The sequence below is a fragment of the Heterocephalus glaber genome, unplaced genomic scaffold, assembly GCF_053883595.1.
Source record: "Heterocephalus glaber isolate CG9 unplaced genomic scaffold, H.glaber_assembly_v1.0 deba00001755, whole genome shotgun sequence".
Classification (NCBI taxonomy): domain Eukaryota; kingdom Metazoa; phylum Chordata; class Mammalia; order Rodentia; family Bathyergidae; genus Heterocephalus; species Heterocephalus glaber.
In genome coordinates this window covers 384,798-398,486 of record NW_028258453.1, presented here as the reverse complement: position 1 = coordinate 398,486, position 13,689 = coordinate 384,798, and the positions used below count along the sequence as shown (strand labels likewise).

At 59.1% G+C, this 13,689-nt stretch overlaps 1 protein-coding gene and 1 long non-coding RNA gene across 6 annotated transcripts in view; one reads left to right on the top strand and one right to left on the bottom strand.

The window, feature by feature from the left end:
* Nucleotides 1-2,155, bottom strand: part of Grid1 (glutamate ionotropic receptor delta type subunit 1) — a 737,700-nt gene extending 735,545 nt beyond the window's left edge. For 2 of the 5 annotated variants that reach the window (XM_087201128.1, XM_004867726.3), the window contains exon 1: nucleotides 1,954-2,122. In XM_087201128.1, the coding sequence (XP_087057254.1) occupies nucleotides 1,954-2,032 (79 nt within the window). In that variant the 5' untranslated portion in view covers nucleotides 2,033-2,122. Of the gene's footprint in view, nucleotides 1-1,953 lie in introns of all 5 variants that reach the window. The other 3 variants (XM_004867724.3, XM_087201127.1, XM_087201126.1) reach the window with 3 other exon arrangements.
* Nucleotides 2,156-2,561: 406 nt separating this feature from the next.
* LOC110346290 (uncharacterized) overlaps nucleotides 2,562-13,689 on the top strand; it is a 42,511-nt gene continuing 31,383 nt past the window's right edge. Inside the window, exon 1 of the long non-coding RNA XR_002390227.2 lies at nucleotides 2,562-3,289. This is a non-coding gene — a long non-coding RNA (uncharacterized LOC110346290). The remainder of the gene's footprint in view (nucleotides 3,290-13,689) is intronic.

Below are 13,689 nucleotides of genomic sequence, written 5' to 3'. Positions count from 1 at the left end.
GGCCTGGGATTTCTGTTCAGGTACTTTAAGGCTGTCCCCCATAGCCCACATAGGGTGCCCCCGGCCCAGCACACATGTGCACACAGTTGACATGAGTGACGCAAGCACATCCCACATGCAGCCTCCAGTCAGTCACACACATAGCTCACACCCAAGGCACCGCATGTAACAGCCATGCCCAGTATGACTGACTGTGCCAAGCTGGGATGTCATAGAGCAATACCCAAATGTCCCTAACGTGGTTCCCTAAGTCCCATCCCTGAAGCCCAAAAGTTCTGGGGAGGACAGCGTCTCCCAGCCCAAGCCCAGGGTGCAAGGATGCCTCCTTTGCTGCGTGCGTCCTGTCCGAGGCGGAGGGAGCTGGCCGCAGAGACCACAGCGGGCTCCACTGGCAGAAGAGGCTTCTGCGGGCACAGGGCCTCGAGTGGCCGAGACAGCGTCCGGCCTGGCGCCCTGTTCTCCTGCCCTCCCGCTTCCTCTTCCTGCGTAGGTGGTGGAAGGAGTAGGGGCGAGACCGTCCCACAGACCCCTGCACACTCCCTTCCGACCGGCTGAGCGTCCGGAAGCAGCGGCTGTTGCGAGGCCCCTCAAGCACCGCGCGGCCCCTCTGGGGCGCCCTCTGGCCGGCGCTGTGCGCCGCTTCCGCGGTCTCGGCGCCCACCGTGGGGACAGGTGCGCCTCGGCGGGGCCGACCTTGTAGCCTGGGCAGCTGGGGAGTCCCCACCCCACCCACCGCCAGGCCCCAGGGTCGCGGAGGTCCCTGGGCTTGGCCCGATGTGCCCCGAGTTGAGAACTGGGCGCGAGAAGGGAGGCCCGGCTCCTCGGTTCTTCGCAACACTTGGAGCCGCAATGCCGACCACCAGACCCGCGCAGCCCGGGGGCGGGAAGCAGGTTCGGCCCGACCCCTGCAGGGGACGTCGAAGTTTCCAGAGCCAGGCCGAGTTCCTCACCATCCCACGCCACCCTGCAACCCTGTCTGTCCCGTCACCACCACCACCACCCCACCCCACCCCACCCCCACCCCCGCCTCCTCCTCGCACCTCCCAGCCCCCAGTTTCTCCCGGCCCTCTGGTCTTTCCCAACTTCCGGAAAGGCAACTGCGCAAGGGCTCCCCCACAGCGGCTGTGTCGGCCCCCCGCAACGTGGCCCAACTTCCCGGGATTTCCAGCCGCGGTCCTCCCAACTCCCGCCCGCTGTTCTGCATCCCTTCCCCTCGGTCCTCTCCCCATCCATCTCTACGCACACAGGGCTCTCTCACCCCCCACCTCGCCTCTTCCCTGGACCCCCACCACCTGGATAGTACGCTGGCCCCTGAGACTGGGACCCGCCGAAACTCCGGGACTGTCCAGAATGAGGCTGCAGTCGACACCCCTTGATTACACATACACCCTCACAGACACAAACCGGGCGCAGGCAGACACCGCGTCCACTCTAACAGGCTGGCGGCGTTGCGCACACCGGCTCGCCTGGCCCCATATTCCCCTACGCCCTCTCGCAGTGACACCGACACAGTGCCAGGTGCAAACGAAGCGACACACGCTTGACAGCACCCAACCACGGTCACACTCGGCTTTGGGCCGGCCTCTCTGATCTTGCCCAGCCAACTTGGAGAGCCCTCAGCCCTGTGCGCCCCCCTGGCTGCTCCGAGCTGCGCCCGAAGGGCCCTCGCTGGGCGCGGGTCTCACGACGCCCTCATCTTGGCGCCCCGTGCAGCCGCAGCCCCGAGTGTGGGCAGAGGCCGCGGGGCCCCGTGCGGACCCAGGCGCCCCCGGGAGCGTGGCGCGGCCCGTGCATAGCTCCTCCGCGGGGCGGCGCGAAGCAGCCCTTCGGGGAGCATCGCCCGCCAGGCCCCTCGGCCCGGGGAGCTGCCAAGTTTGCTCACCGCGCACCCCCAGCTCTGCTGGGGCCCCCGCCCAGCCCCGGCCCGGCCGCCCGCCTGCCCGCCACTCTCACCGATGTGGATGATGGAGTCGGCCCGCACCGTAACACACTGGCAGATCCAAGGGAGAAGCCACAGCGTCAGCGCTTCCATGTCCCCCGGGCGCGCGGCTCATCCGCCCGGGCCCGGGGCGAGGCCGAGGGCAGCGCGGAGCGGGCAGGCGCCGGTCCGGTGCAGCCCCGGGCCGCTCCCGGGAGAGCCGAGCCCGCCGTGCGTCTCCCCCGCGCGCCCTGCGCCCGCCCCGGCGCAGCCTAGCCCAGCCCCGCGCGCTGGGCTCCCGCGCCGGCTCCGGGGGCGCCTGCGACCCGAGCGCAGGCCGGCGCGGCGGGGGCGGCTCAGGGGGGGACGGCGGCGGCGGCCAGGCTCTTGGTGCGTCTGAGCCCCGGCGCGGAGCGAACTGCGGAGGACGCCCCCTCCCCTCCCCCTCGCCTGCTCCCCCGCCCGCGCCTCCTCCCCGCGCCCGCTCCACCACGTGACTGCGGAGCTCAACCTCGCCGCGCGCTGTCCGCCGCCCGCCGCTCGGAGGGGCTTGGGGCCGCCTCGCCCGGCCTGGGGGACGCTCAGAGGCGGTGAGCGCTGGGCACCGGCGGGCCGCGGAGTCGAGGCGGGCGGCGGGGCCTAACGGCCAGGCGCGCCGGGGCGGGGATGACGGAGCGCGCGCCCTCGGGGGTGTCGGGGCGCCCAGAGTCATGCTTGGCCAGATTCCGCCCTGGGGGCCCGGAGAGAGACAGGGCTGGGCGCCGAGCAGGGCTCAAACCTGGGCCTGTAGTTCGGGGACCGGGCGCGCCCATCCCCCGCCCGCGGGCGGCGCACTCAGCGAAGCCGGGTGGGAGCCTCGGGCTCTGAAGCCCAATTCATGGCCGGAAGCTGGCGCGGCCGTGACCGCGGGCCTGGACGTGAGGAGCCTCCCAAGCGGCCGGGGCGCAGACGCGGGCCCTGTGGAGCCCGCCCGGCCCAGAGCGCGCTGCAGCGGCCACAGCCAGGGGTCTCCGTCGCCGCCGCGGGCATAGGGGTCCGGGCCTGGGGCGCCCAGCACCCTCTACCAGTGCGGCCGGACCGGGCTCCCCCAGGACACACCCAGGATTTCGGGGAGACCGCGGAACCGGGCTAGGCAAGTCTGGAGCGCCTCGTGCGGGAGTGCGCAGGGTGCGAGAGACCTGGAGAGGTTCGGCCTCGGCCTTGCCCCGCGTGCCCAGAACAGGTCGTGAACAGTCGTGGGGGGAAGAGGGATGAGCTGGACCCTTGCCTCAGCCAGCGGGAAAGGGCCAGAGCGGGCTTCCTGGAGGAGGTGACAGTTCCACAGGCTGAGTGCAGGTGACCAAGGAAGGAAGACGCAGGCGCTGACCTCCGGTGAGTGAGCTGAGGCTGGGAGAAGAAAGGAGGGAGTGTGCCTGTGCGTGTGTGTGTGTGTGTGTGTGTGTGTGTGTGTGTGTGTGTGCGCTCACGTGCCTCGAGCTGCCGGCCCAGGAGATCACTGGGGAGGAGGCTATGGGGAGGAGCCCAGTAGAGAAACAGAGAAAGCAGGGTGCCCCGCCGATCACAGGGAGCCTGGGGCCGAGGAGAAACCCGGCTGCAGAAATGCGGGGGGACCCATGAGCAGAGGAAAAGGCCCAAGGCCAGAAGACAGGAATGAGCTCGGCCCAGCGGGGCGGTGTGGCCTCTGCACAAGGGCACTTCCTCAAGAAACCTATCCTAACCCTGCACCCCCCGGGGAGGCTGAGGCAGGAGGATCTCAAGTTGGAGCCCAACCTGGGCAACTTGGCAACTTAGTGAGACTTTGTTTCAAAATAGAAAATAAAAAGACTTGAGGATGTAGCTCTGTGCAAAGGTCCTGAGTTCAATCCCCAGAACTGAAAGGAAAAAAAAGAAAAAGAAGAAAGAAAAGAAAGGAAGCTGCCATGGATCCTTGAATGGTAAAACAGGCTCACTCTCCTGCTCCCCCTGCCTTCATTTCTCCTTCCTGCAGACACCTGTGCCTTAGAAGGATGGCGTTCCAGGCACCCTAGGGACTCAAACCTGGGGCCAAGGGCCACGAAGTCGGGGCCCCCTGAGGGTCTCCTCCCCTGGGGCCTTGCAAGGTGTAGACAGACCAGGCAGGGGATCGCCTAGCCGGGAGGGCGTGGGCCAAGCCTCAAGACCCTCTTCCAAGGAGGAGGAAGATGATGCAGCCCTTTGGGGGTGATTTCCATGATGTCCTAGAGTGGCTGATGAGGTCACTGCAGCTCTGGACCTGGGAGTCGCTGTCAGGGGCTCCCCTCCAGCTCCCCAGTGTGGGTTGATCGGAACCCCCAAAAGCCCAGCCCCTCACGCTGACCCTCAGAACCTTCTGGCCTGGTTGTTAGAGGCTGTGCAGTGGCTCCTGCCCAGAGACAACAAGGACCCGGGCAGACCCCTCAGGTGACAGCCTTACCCTCTCCGCCGCCTCTAGGGGACTCCAGGTGCGTCAGCCCAGCCTCCGAACCTCTGATAATCTCAGGGGCTACAAAACCTCCTTCCCCAATGCCCCCCAGAACAAGGAGAAGCGACTCTGCTTGATGAAGGGCTTGTGGGTGGAGAGGGTGGAGCAGTCTGTGGGGGATGACACAAGCCCATTCAGCAGTGGGGAAGACTGAGGCTGGGGAGAGGCATGGCTTGCCCAGGCCTCCTGAGTTGTGAGGCCAGAGGCCTCTGGGTTTGCCCCAAGTGCACAAAGCCTGACCGAGGGTTCTCTGCAGAGCTCGCCCTGCAGCCAGGGACAGCCTGTTTTCAAGAGGTCCGAACTGCCGGAACAGCATTTCCTCACACCTAGCCCTCAACAAACCTCTCCTAGAGCTCCCACTTGACACCAAGGAAACACCATGCTGTGGCCCTGTGGGAAGAACCTGGTGGCAGTGCCGGAAGGAGCCCGAGAGCCAGGCCCAGCCTGATACATGGCTCCCAGGAACCCGCCCTCTGCCAGGCCCTGTGCCCAAGGCCCTGCTGACACCATCCTCTGTCTTTTTCTCCAGCGCTCTTATTTATGGCCACTTCCTCTGCTCACTCTGTGGCTGCTCGGCCCTCTGCTGAATGCTAATTGCCGGCTCTATCCAGCCCCTCTCCAGGCTCTCCCCGCTAGGCGTCAGTGTTTTATCAGCAGATATTTACTTGATCTGCTTTTATGTTACTGTACGTTTTGTTTATTTCCCCTCGTGCTGGCCCTCTTGGGTTTTCGCGTTTACACTTCCCAGCCCAGAGATCACTGTGTTGCTGTCTGTCCTGGGCAGCCTCCATTTGTTTCCAGAGGGCAGGGGTGCAGGCAGAAACATGGGCTGACAGTGGCCTCTGTGCTGCTTGCTGAGCCCCCGGGGCCAGGACCCCTGGGAAGCCCCAGCCCTACCTAAGGCACTGCCAATGTGGGAAGGGCCACCCTGCGACACACACAAGGGCAGGTCCCCTCTATCACTCTTGCACAGTCAGGACACGGGCTCAGGACAGGTGCTCAGTGTGCTTAAAACCAACCAGTCCTAGCCAGGTGTGGTGGTACCTGGCTGTAACCCCGGAGCTCTGGGAGGCTGAGGCAGGAGGACCTCCACTTCAAGCTCAGCTTGGGCAACTTGGTAACTTCATGAGATCCTGCCTCAAAATAAAAACTAAATAAAAGGTTAGAGATGGATGTAGCTCGGTGCAAAGGCCCTAGTACCTAGTTCAATCCCCAGTACAGCAAAAAATAAAAAACAACAACAAAAAAAACCCCACATAGACCAAAAAGCTACCATTGAGAAAAAACTGTTTCCTTCACAAAAGCTGCCAAAACCACAGCGATGCATTCCCTGGACCCAGGCTGTTCGGACAGGGCCCTTGGGCACTGTGCTGCAGCCATGCAGGGACCCCCTGGTCTGGTGTACCCACCAAGGCCCAGTCCTCCCTTGGAGCCTCTGAAGGTGGCTGGGCCAACCAGGGCTCACACAGGTATTTCAGATGCCAAGAGCAGGCCACCAGGATGTGTGGCTCCGGCCCAGGAGCATCTGGGCTCGCGGTGCAGGGCAGAAGTTCCCGCTCTGCCTTTCAGATGTGTGAGCCCGCTGGGCCCTGGGCTCCCAGCCTCTAGGCCTGCAGCTTCTCCTCTCCCCTCCATCCCCAACTGCTGGGACCTGGTGGCAGGACGTGAACCCTGGCCTGGCTGTCCCCAGAGCCTCCAATACCTGGCGCCTGCTGTGGGGGTCCCAGGGCACCGCACAGGTCAGTGAAGACCCTAAACCAAGTTCAGGAAAGGGGTGCACTCTCAGGCACGAGGAAAGCATCAGTGGGGATACTGGAGATAGACAGAGAGAGACAGAGGCCAGACACGCTCCTCCCTGGTGCATCTCTAGGACAGCAGCCCTGGCAGCCCCGTGACGGCCGAGCACCCAGCAACTGTGGTGTCTTCCAGAGGCGTCTCCAGAAGCAGAGGGCCCCTAACCCAGCCGAGAATCCAAGCAGGAGCCAGAGGCCTTTGTAACCCGGCCACCAGGGAGCTCATGAGAGATGGTTCCATCCCAGTCAGCCAAGGCCCTGAGCCCCCAGAGGAGGGGGAGGGGACAGGCACTGCCTGCACTCCAGGTCCCTGAGGGATGGCCCTGGCCCTCGCAGCCCTGAACACCCCACTCCCAGCCCCAGACTGGGTTCATGCCCATTAACCTCTCCTCTTCCGGGGATGAAAGGAGGAGGGATTGTTCATCACTGCCTGGGGACCTGAAAGGAGGGTGCTGTCCCCCCAGGACGCCCCCTGGGACCCGGCTTGGTAGGAGCTGCCTGGCAGGAGACACCACTGTCCTGGAGCCACTGCTGGGGCACTAGGCAGCCTGGGAAAAGGTCCTGCCTTCCCGGAAGTCGCAGAGTGGGCCAGGGTTTCTTGTGGGGAAATTGGAGGCAGAGGAGGAGACCTGGAAAGGAGGGATCTTCATGTACCAGACACATGCCAAGGACCCAGGTTTGCTGCAGGGACAGTAGGGCAGGAAGAGGAGGGACAGGGTCAGCAGGTCACAGGCCCGCAGGCCACACTGTCCCAGGTCCTCTTCGAGGGACAGATCAGTGACAAAGGTGGGGTGCCCGCCCTCCTTTTGCCTCTGCCTGCCTGTTGGTGACCCCATAAGACATCCTGACCTATTCTTATCTCCACTCTACACATGGGGCCATTGAGGCTTAGAGCAGTGCCGTCACCAGGAGCTCACAGCAGGGACACACTCCTTCATCCCCCCGCCAGAGCCTGTATACATGACTTCCCTCCCGAAACCCCAAATGTTGAGATGGAGACCCTGTTCCAGGTGGCCTATGTGGGCCCTGAATGCCATGACAAGCATGAGGAACCAGGTATGGTGCCACACGCCTGTGATCCCAGCACTCTGGGAGGCTGAAGTAGGAGGATCACAAGTTCAAGCCCAGCCTGGGCAACTTAGTGACTTAGTGAGACACAGCTCAAAACTTTAAAAAATGTTTTTGGGCTACATAGTGATTTCAAAGCCAGCCTGAACCACATAGTAAGACCCTGTCTCTAAAACCAAACAAAAAAAATGCAGAGTCTTAAAAAAGAGTCCCCTTTGGACTGCACCAGCCAGCAGGAGCCCCAGGAGGAGGGGACAGATCATCCTCCAAGCCACAGTGGGGGGACAGGAGTGTCGGAGGCCAGCTGGGCTGTCCTCACCCGCTCCCCGAGCAGCCAGGCACCCGACCCCGCCAAGGCCCTGAAAGGCCCTTTGTTCCCTGCACACAAGAGCCTGTTTCAGGGCCTGGTGGGGTCTGAAGAAGACAGAACCGAGATACCATGCCCAGGTCCTTCCCAAGCGCCCTGCAGCCAGGGCCCCCGGGCCCTCTGAGCTCCTATTGAGGTGGCAGAGGTCAGAGCTCAGGGCAAGCCTTCTACCTGGAGACCCGGGAGACACTGCCTTTGGTGACCTTAGAAGCCACACGGGTGACACTGGAATCGCGTGTCCCACTGAGGCACTGAGGGCCGCACAGATACAGCCGGGCCTGGGACCACCTCAGCCACCTCGATGACCACAAATCCTGACTCCACCACCAGAAATCACCAGCAAACATGTCATGAGGTCCCTCCTCCTGTCCCTTCCTCTCTTCATATATGGAAACAGATGAGAATATCACTATTGGAAATTCATTTTTGTTTGTTTGTTTTTTGAAATAGGGTCTGGCTGTGCAGCCCAGGCTGGCCTTGAACTCACTATGTAACCCAGACTGGCCTTGAACTGAGGGGGCTCTGCCTGCCTCAGCCTCTTGAATGCTGGAAGGGAATTACAGGCATGCATCATCACTCGGAAAATACATCCATTTTTAGCTTCTTTATTGCCTCCTCTAGAAGGTAAACCTGGTAAGGAGAGGGACAGCATTTGTCTTATCACTGATTTTATTTTCAGTACGTAGAACAATGTTGGGCATATCTAGTAGATGGTCAGTAAATGCTTCATCAGTCAATCAATGAACATTTTAATGAAATTGCTTCCTGAAAACCTGATCTGAGAGCCAGGCTGCACCCTGTGGCCCTGTCATACTTTATCTAACCTGTCGCTTGCTGTTGAACACTTTTCCTCAGTGTTCACCACCATGAACCACACTGCTGCAAAGATACACAGTTCAAAATATTCACAGTCCTCCCGCCATTCTTAGGATCAATGCCCAGAGTGGACTTGCTGGGCCAAGGCATGAGAAACTGAACCTCTTCGTGAGAACTCCCAAACCACCCTCCCAAGCTGTGTCTACACCACCCACCCGCCACCCGCGGCCATGCCAGCCCCAGCGCTGGCACTGTTCATTTCTCTTGTTTATTCTGACTGGTGGGAAGCCGAGTCTGGAAGTTATTTAAATGAACATTTCAGCTCCCAGGACCCTGCCCGTTCGCGGCCGATCAGTGGCTGTAGGCTGACCCACATCCGCCACCGCCTGCCGCGGGCCAGTGACCACAGAGGGTGACACCGGGTCTGGTAATCGAGCTCCTCCAGGAATTGCAGCGGACCCGGTAATCCAGGGCGGACAGGGGCCCAGGGCTGCGAGCGCCAGGGCCCGCAAGGGCGTCCGGGCAGCCGTGGAGCAATGCTACCCCCTGCTGGCGGCCGCGGGAACAGCGAGCTCAGAGCGTTCGCTAGAGCGCCTGCAGCGCTGTGCGTTATGCACATCACTACCTCAGTGAATCCTCGTTGTGTTCTTCAGAAAGGAAGCCCTCCGTCCTGGCCAGGTCATCTCAGCACTCCAGGAGGCTGAGACTGGAGGATCGCAAGTTGGAACCTGGACTAGCTAACTTAGTGACTTAGGGAGACCCTGTCTCAAACAATAAAAAGGGGCTGGGGTGCATCCCTGTGGGTCACACAGGTGCCCTCAGATTCCTGTGGTCCAATGGGGACTCCCTAGGAAGCTTTAAGTCCAGGATCCCAGGAGATCCCAGAGTCCACCACGAGTCCCGAGTCCCCTCTTCCCAGGCCGCCTGGTGCCTAGCTCGTGCCCTGGTGACCCCAGCCCGCCTCCCCTCAGGCTCACCTCTGTCCACACCACAGGGCAGCTAGTGACCACCTTGCTAACTCCCCCACCCCACAGCTCAGCAACAGCCAAGCAAACAAAACCCAGTGTCCAAATGAGCATCCCTGGCTGGCGTGGTGATGAACACACCTGTAATCACAGCACTCTTCGAGGCTGAGGGAGGAGGATTGAAAGTTTGAGTCCAGCCTGGGTAACATGGTGACTTATTAAGACCCTGCCTCAAAATTTAAAAAAAGGCTGAGGATGCAGCTCAGAGCTAGGGTCCTGGGTTCAGTCCACAATCCAAGCAGAAAAAAGGGCAAAGGACTTGAGTAGGCATTTCTCCAAAAGCACATGAAAAGATCCCAGTCAAAACCCGAGGGAGGCCACCCCATGCCAGAGGATGGTGACAACCAGTACTAGAGCAGCCGCTGTGCAGAGCAGAATAGCTTTCCTCAAAGCCTTGACAATACTATTCCCATCTGATCCCACAAGCTCACTGCTGGACATACAGGGCTGGGAGCAGGGTTTCCAGCAGCTCTCGTGGCCCTGTGTCCATGGTATCTTCAACCCCCAAAAAGTGGAAGCCACAAAATACTTGAGTTGATAAGCAAAATGTGATCTACACATGCAGAGGAATAATGGTCAGCTTTAAAAAGGAAGAAAATCCCAGGGGATATGGTAGCACACACCTGTAATCCCAGCACTCAGAAGGCTGAGGCAGGAGGATCGCCATGAGTTCTAGGCCAGCTGAGGCTACATAGTGAGTTCAAGGCCAGCCTGGAATACATAGTGAGATGCTGTCCACACACACACAAAAAAAAGGTTAATATAGTAATTTTTATGTTATGTGAATTTTATGGTGATAAAATAATACAAATTAAAACCAATCCTTTACTGGCCCCTCTGCCTATAGGACACAGGTCAGAGTCCTCAGCATGGGGTCAGCTCTGGATACCTGCAGAGTCAGCCCCTCAGAGGCTCCCTCCCCGGGTCACCGCAGCACCCCAAAGCTCAGGATGGCAGCAGGAGGAATCCACGCTGTGGCCACCCGCAGCCCACACCTGGGCTGCAACCACGGTGCTCCAGCCAGAGGACAGAAAGCCTGGACAGTGGGGCACTGGGCGGACTTTGGAGGCAGCAGAAAACCCGGGTCCTCGGCTCCCACGTCCCCCGCACCATGGGGAACGGAGACCGGCACAGCTGCTGCGCAGCTCAGCACAGAGTGGCCTAGAAACTGAAACTAGGAAGTCCACCCCACCCAGCTAGTGCTGTCCGGGCATTTTCCTGAAGGGGCTAAAGACCTCATATCACAGGGATCCATGCCTCCTGTGTTTTTCTTTGTACCAGTAATTGAACTCAGGACCTTGCGCTCACCAGGCAGGCATGGTGCCACTGAGCTACATCCCCAGCCCTTCATGCCATGTTTACAGCAGCACAATTCACAGCTAAATCTTGGAACCAGCCTGTGTGTCCACAGACAGATGAATGGATAAGGAAAATGTGTATTTACACACAACGGAGCACTACTCTGCCACAAAGAAGGATCAAGTTGAGTCATTTGTAGGAAAATGGATGCACCTTGACACCAAAGTACTCGCTGAATGAATGCCCAGAGTTGAAGTAGACTCTGTCGAACTGTCCGATGGGGAACCCCAGGTGGTTCCCCACAGCCCCCCCCACTCCCTCATCTGATCCCATCTGCCAGCCTCCCCAGCCCTTGAGCCCGTCCCCTAACCTGTGATCCTGCTCAGGGGATCCACACCACATGGAAACAGCAGAAAACAGAAGACACAGAAAGCCAAAAAGCAAATGGAAAGAAAAGACCACGGCCCAGGCTCATGGAGAGGCCAAGACAGTGGCACTCTGACTCTGCGATTCCAGATGGAGCCAAGGGCGTCTTCCAGGAGCCAGGGTGACATAAAGATTTTTTTTCAGGCAAACAGAAACTCCAGGAGTCGTTTGGAAGGACACGTTCCCCGGAGGAGATGCCACAGGAGGAGCCCGTCCCAGATGGAGGAACCTGTGTGACAGTAACGCACACAGAGTTTAAAAAATAGAATTGAAACATAAGACAGCACATGTCTGTCTAGGAACACGGTAAAAGCACTGAATCTAGGTTTTGGCAAATTAAATTATGCAGATTTAAACTTCGAGGGAAATAAAGGAGAGACAAAGGGACAGGATAACTTCCAAGAGAAAGTGTAGGATAAAATATTGTATCATTCAACCCAAGAAAGTGAGAAAAGACATAGGACGGGGTGGCAAATAGCACAAAATAAATTAGTATTTTTAAAACAAATACATTAGTAAGTACGTTAAATATGAGAGACATAAGTGCTTTATGACAAATGACCATGCACAGGATTTTTTTTAATCCAAATATATGCTGTTTACAAAATCAAATCAAGAATATAGAGACTGAAAGTAAAAGGAATAAGAACAGAATGCTATGTGAACACTAACAAAAAAGAACTAAGCTAGATGTGGTAGTGCTCGCTTCTAACCCCAGCTCTCTGGGAGGCTGAGACAGGAGAACCACAAGGTCCAGCCCAGCCTGGAACTTGTTAGTACACGAGACAGTGAAACCCTGTTTCAAAGTAAAAAGCTAAATAAATAAGGACTCAGGATGTAGCTCAGTGTGGAAGCCTTACTTCAATCTCTATTACCACAAATAACAATAACAACAATAATCTAATGTGGCCATATTAATATGTCATAAAAAGGGTACTGGGGATGTAGCTCAGTGGTAGAACGCTTGCTAGCATGCATGTCTGGGCTCAATCTCCAGCAATAAAAAGTAAATAAATAAAATGTATGGCAAAGGGTCAGGCCTCCTGGCACAAGCCTGTAATCCCAGCGCTCTGGGAGGCTGAGGCAGGAGGATTGCAAGTTTGAGCCTGGCCTTGGCAACTTAGTGACTTTTTGTTTTTCTTTTGATTTTGGTTTTTTCAAGATAAGGTCTATGCAGTAAAGGCTGGCTTTGATGTAAAAGTGATCCTCCTGCCTCAGCCTTGGGAATGCTGGGGATTACAGACATGTGGCAAGACGCCCAGCAACTCTGTATCCCTAGCACAACCTCCGTGGCGCCCAAGTCAGTGGTGGCCTCTGATCTTCCTCTCCCCCTGCCAGCGGCATTCAGTGCCACTGAGCATCCCTACTCCCCACACCCCCTTCGCTTGGCCTCAGGAGCCCCCAGCTCCCTGGCTCCTCCTGCTGCGTCCTCCCTCCGCCCCCACTGCACACCCCTTCCTGCCTTGAGTCCCCTAAGGGCGTCTCTCTGTGGAGTGCCCTGTGCTTCTCTTTCTAACCTGCTTATTCATTGGTCTCCTCGAATTAGACTTTAAGCAACAGGGAGTGGTGGCGCACAGCTGTAATCACAGCACCCTGGAGGCTGAGGCAGGTAAGTCCCCTTGAGTTTGATGTCAACCTGGGCTACATTGTGAGTTCAAGGGCAGCCTGAACTACATAGCAATAAATAAATAAATAAATAAATTTTTAGAGGCTTTAAGCTCCATCAGCCTAGTGCGGCAGGAGTCGGGCAAAGTCGGTTAAAAAAACAGAGGTGACCTGCACACACGTGGCCCAGGTGTCTGACTATAATCCAGCGAAGAAAGCAGGTTGCCGGAGAAATGGGAGGGGCGGGGCCTGAGGTGGGTGGGATCCGGCCGAGCGCCGCGGTGGTTGGGGGGGATCTTGGTAGGAGGAGCTGTGTGGACCTGGGGTTCACTCACCCGGAGCGCGCTCTGGGGTATCTGGATGGCCAGGCCTTGCTAGTGGACATGAGGGACCGGTGCCCAGGACTGCAGCCGCCAGGGGGCGATGGAGCCCGGTGCATGGGCGGGGCCGGGTGCTGCCAGGATTTAGGGGCGAGGATGACCCCAAAGAGCTTCCCAGACTCCCGTAGGCAAAGCCGCAGGGCCAGTCTGCCTTCCTCCTCCTCCGCACGGGGAAGGGGGCAGGAACCGAAGCCAAGATTAGGTCTCGGCGCCTAGAAGGGCCTCGAGAGCCGGGGACGTGGGTGGGGTCCGGGCACTGGGCTTGGCCTGCAGCAGGGAGAGGGCCGCTCCCCGGAAGGGAGGGGACTTAGGTCCAGCCCGGCTGAGGCCTTAAACCTGCTACCCTGGGGACTGGATCCCCCATCCGACTTCACCCGGGGGCCCTGGCCGCTGAGACGGAGGACCGTGTCACTGAGCGCTCTTCGCGGGGCCCTGTGTGCTAGGCCGGGACTGGGTGCAGCCTCTTCCTGGGGACAGGGACACGGAGGCCACACCAAGCAAGACTGTCCAGCG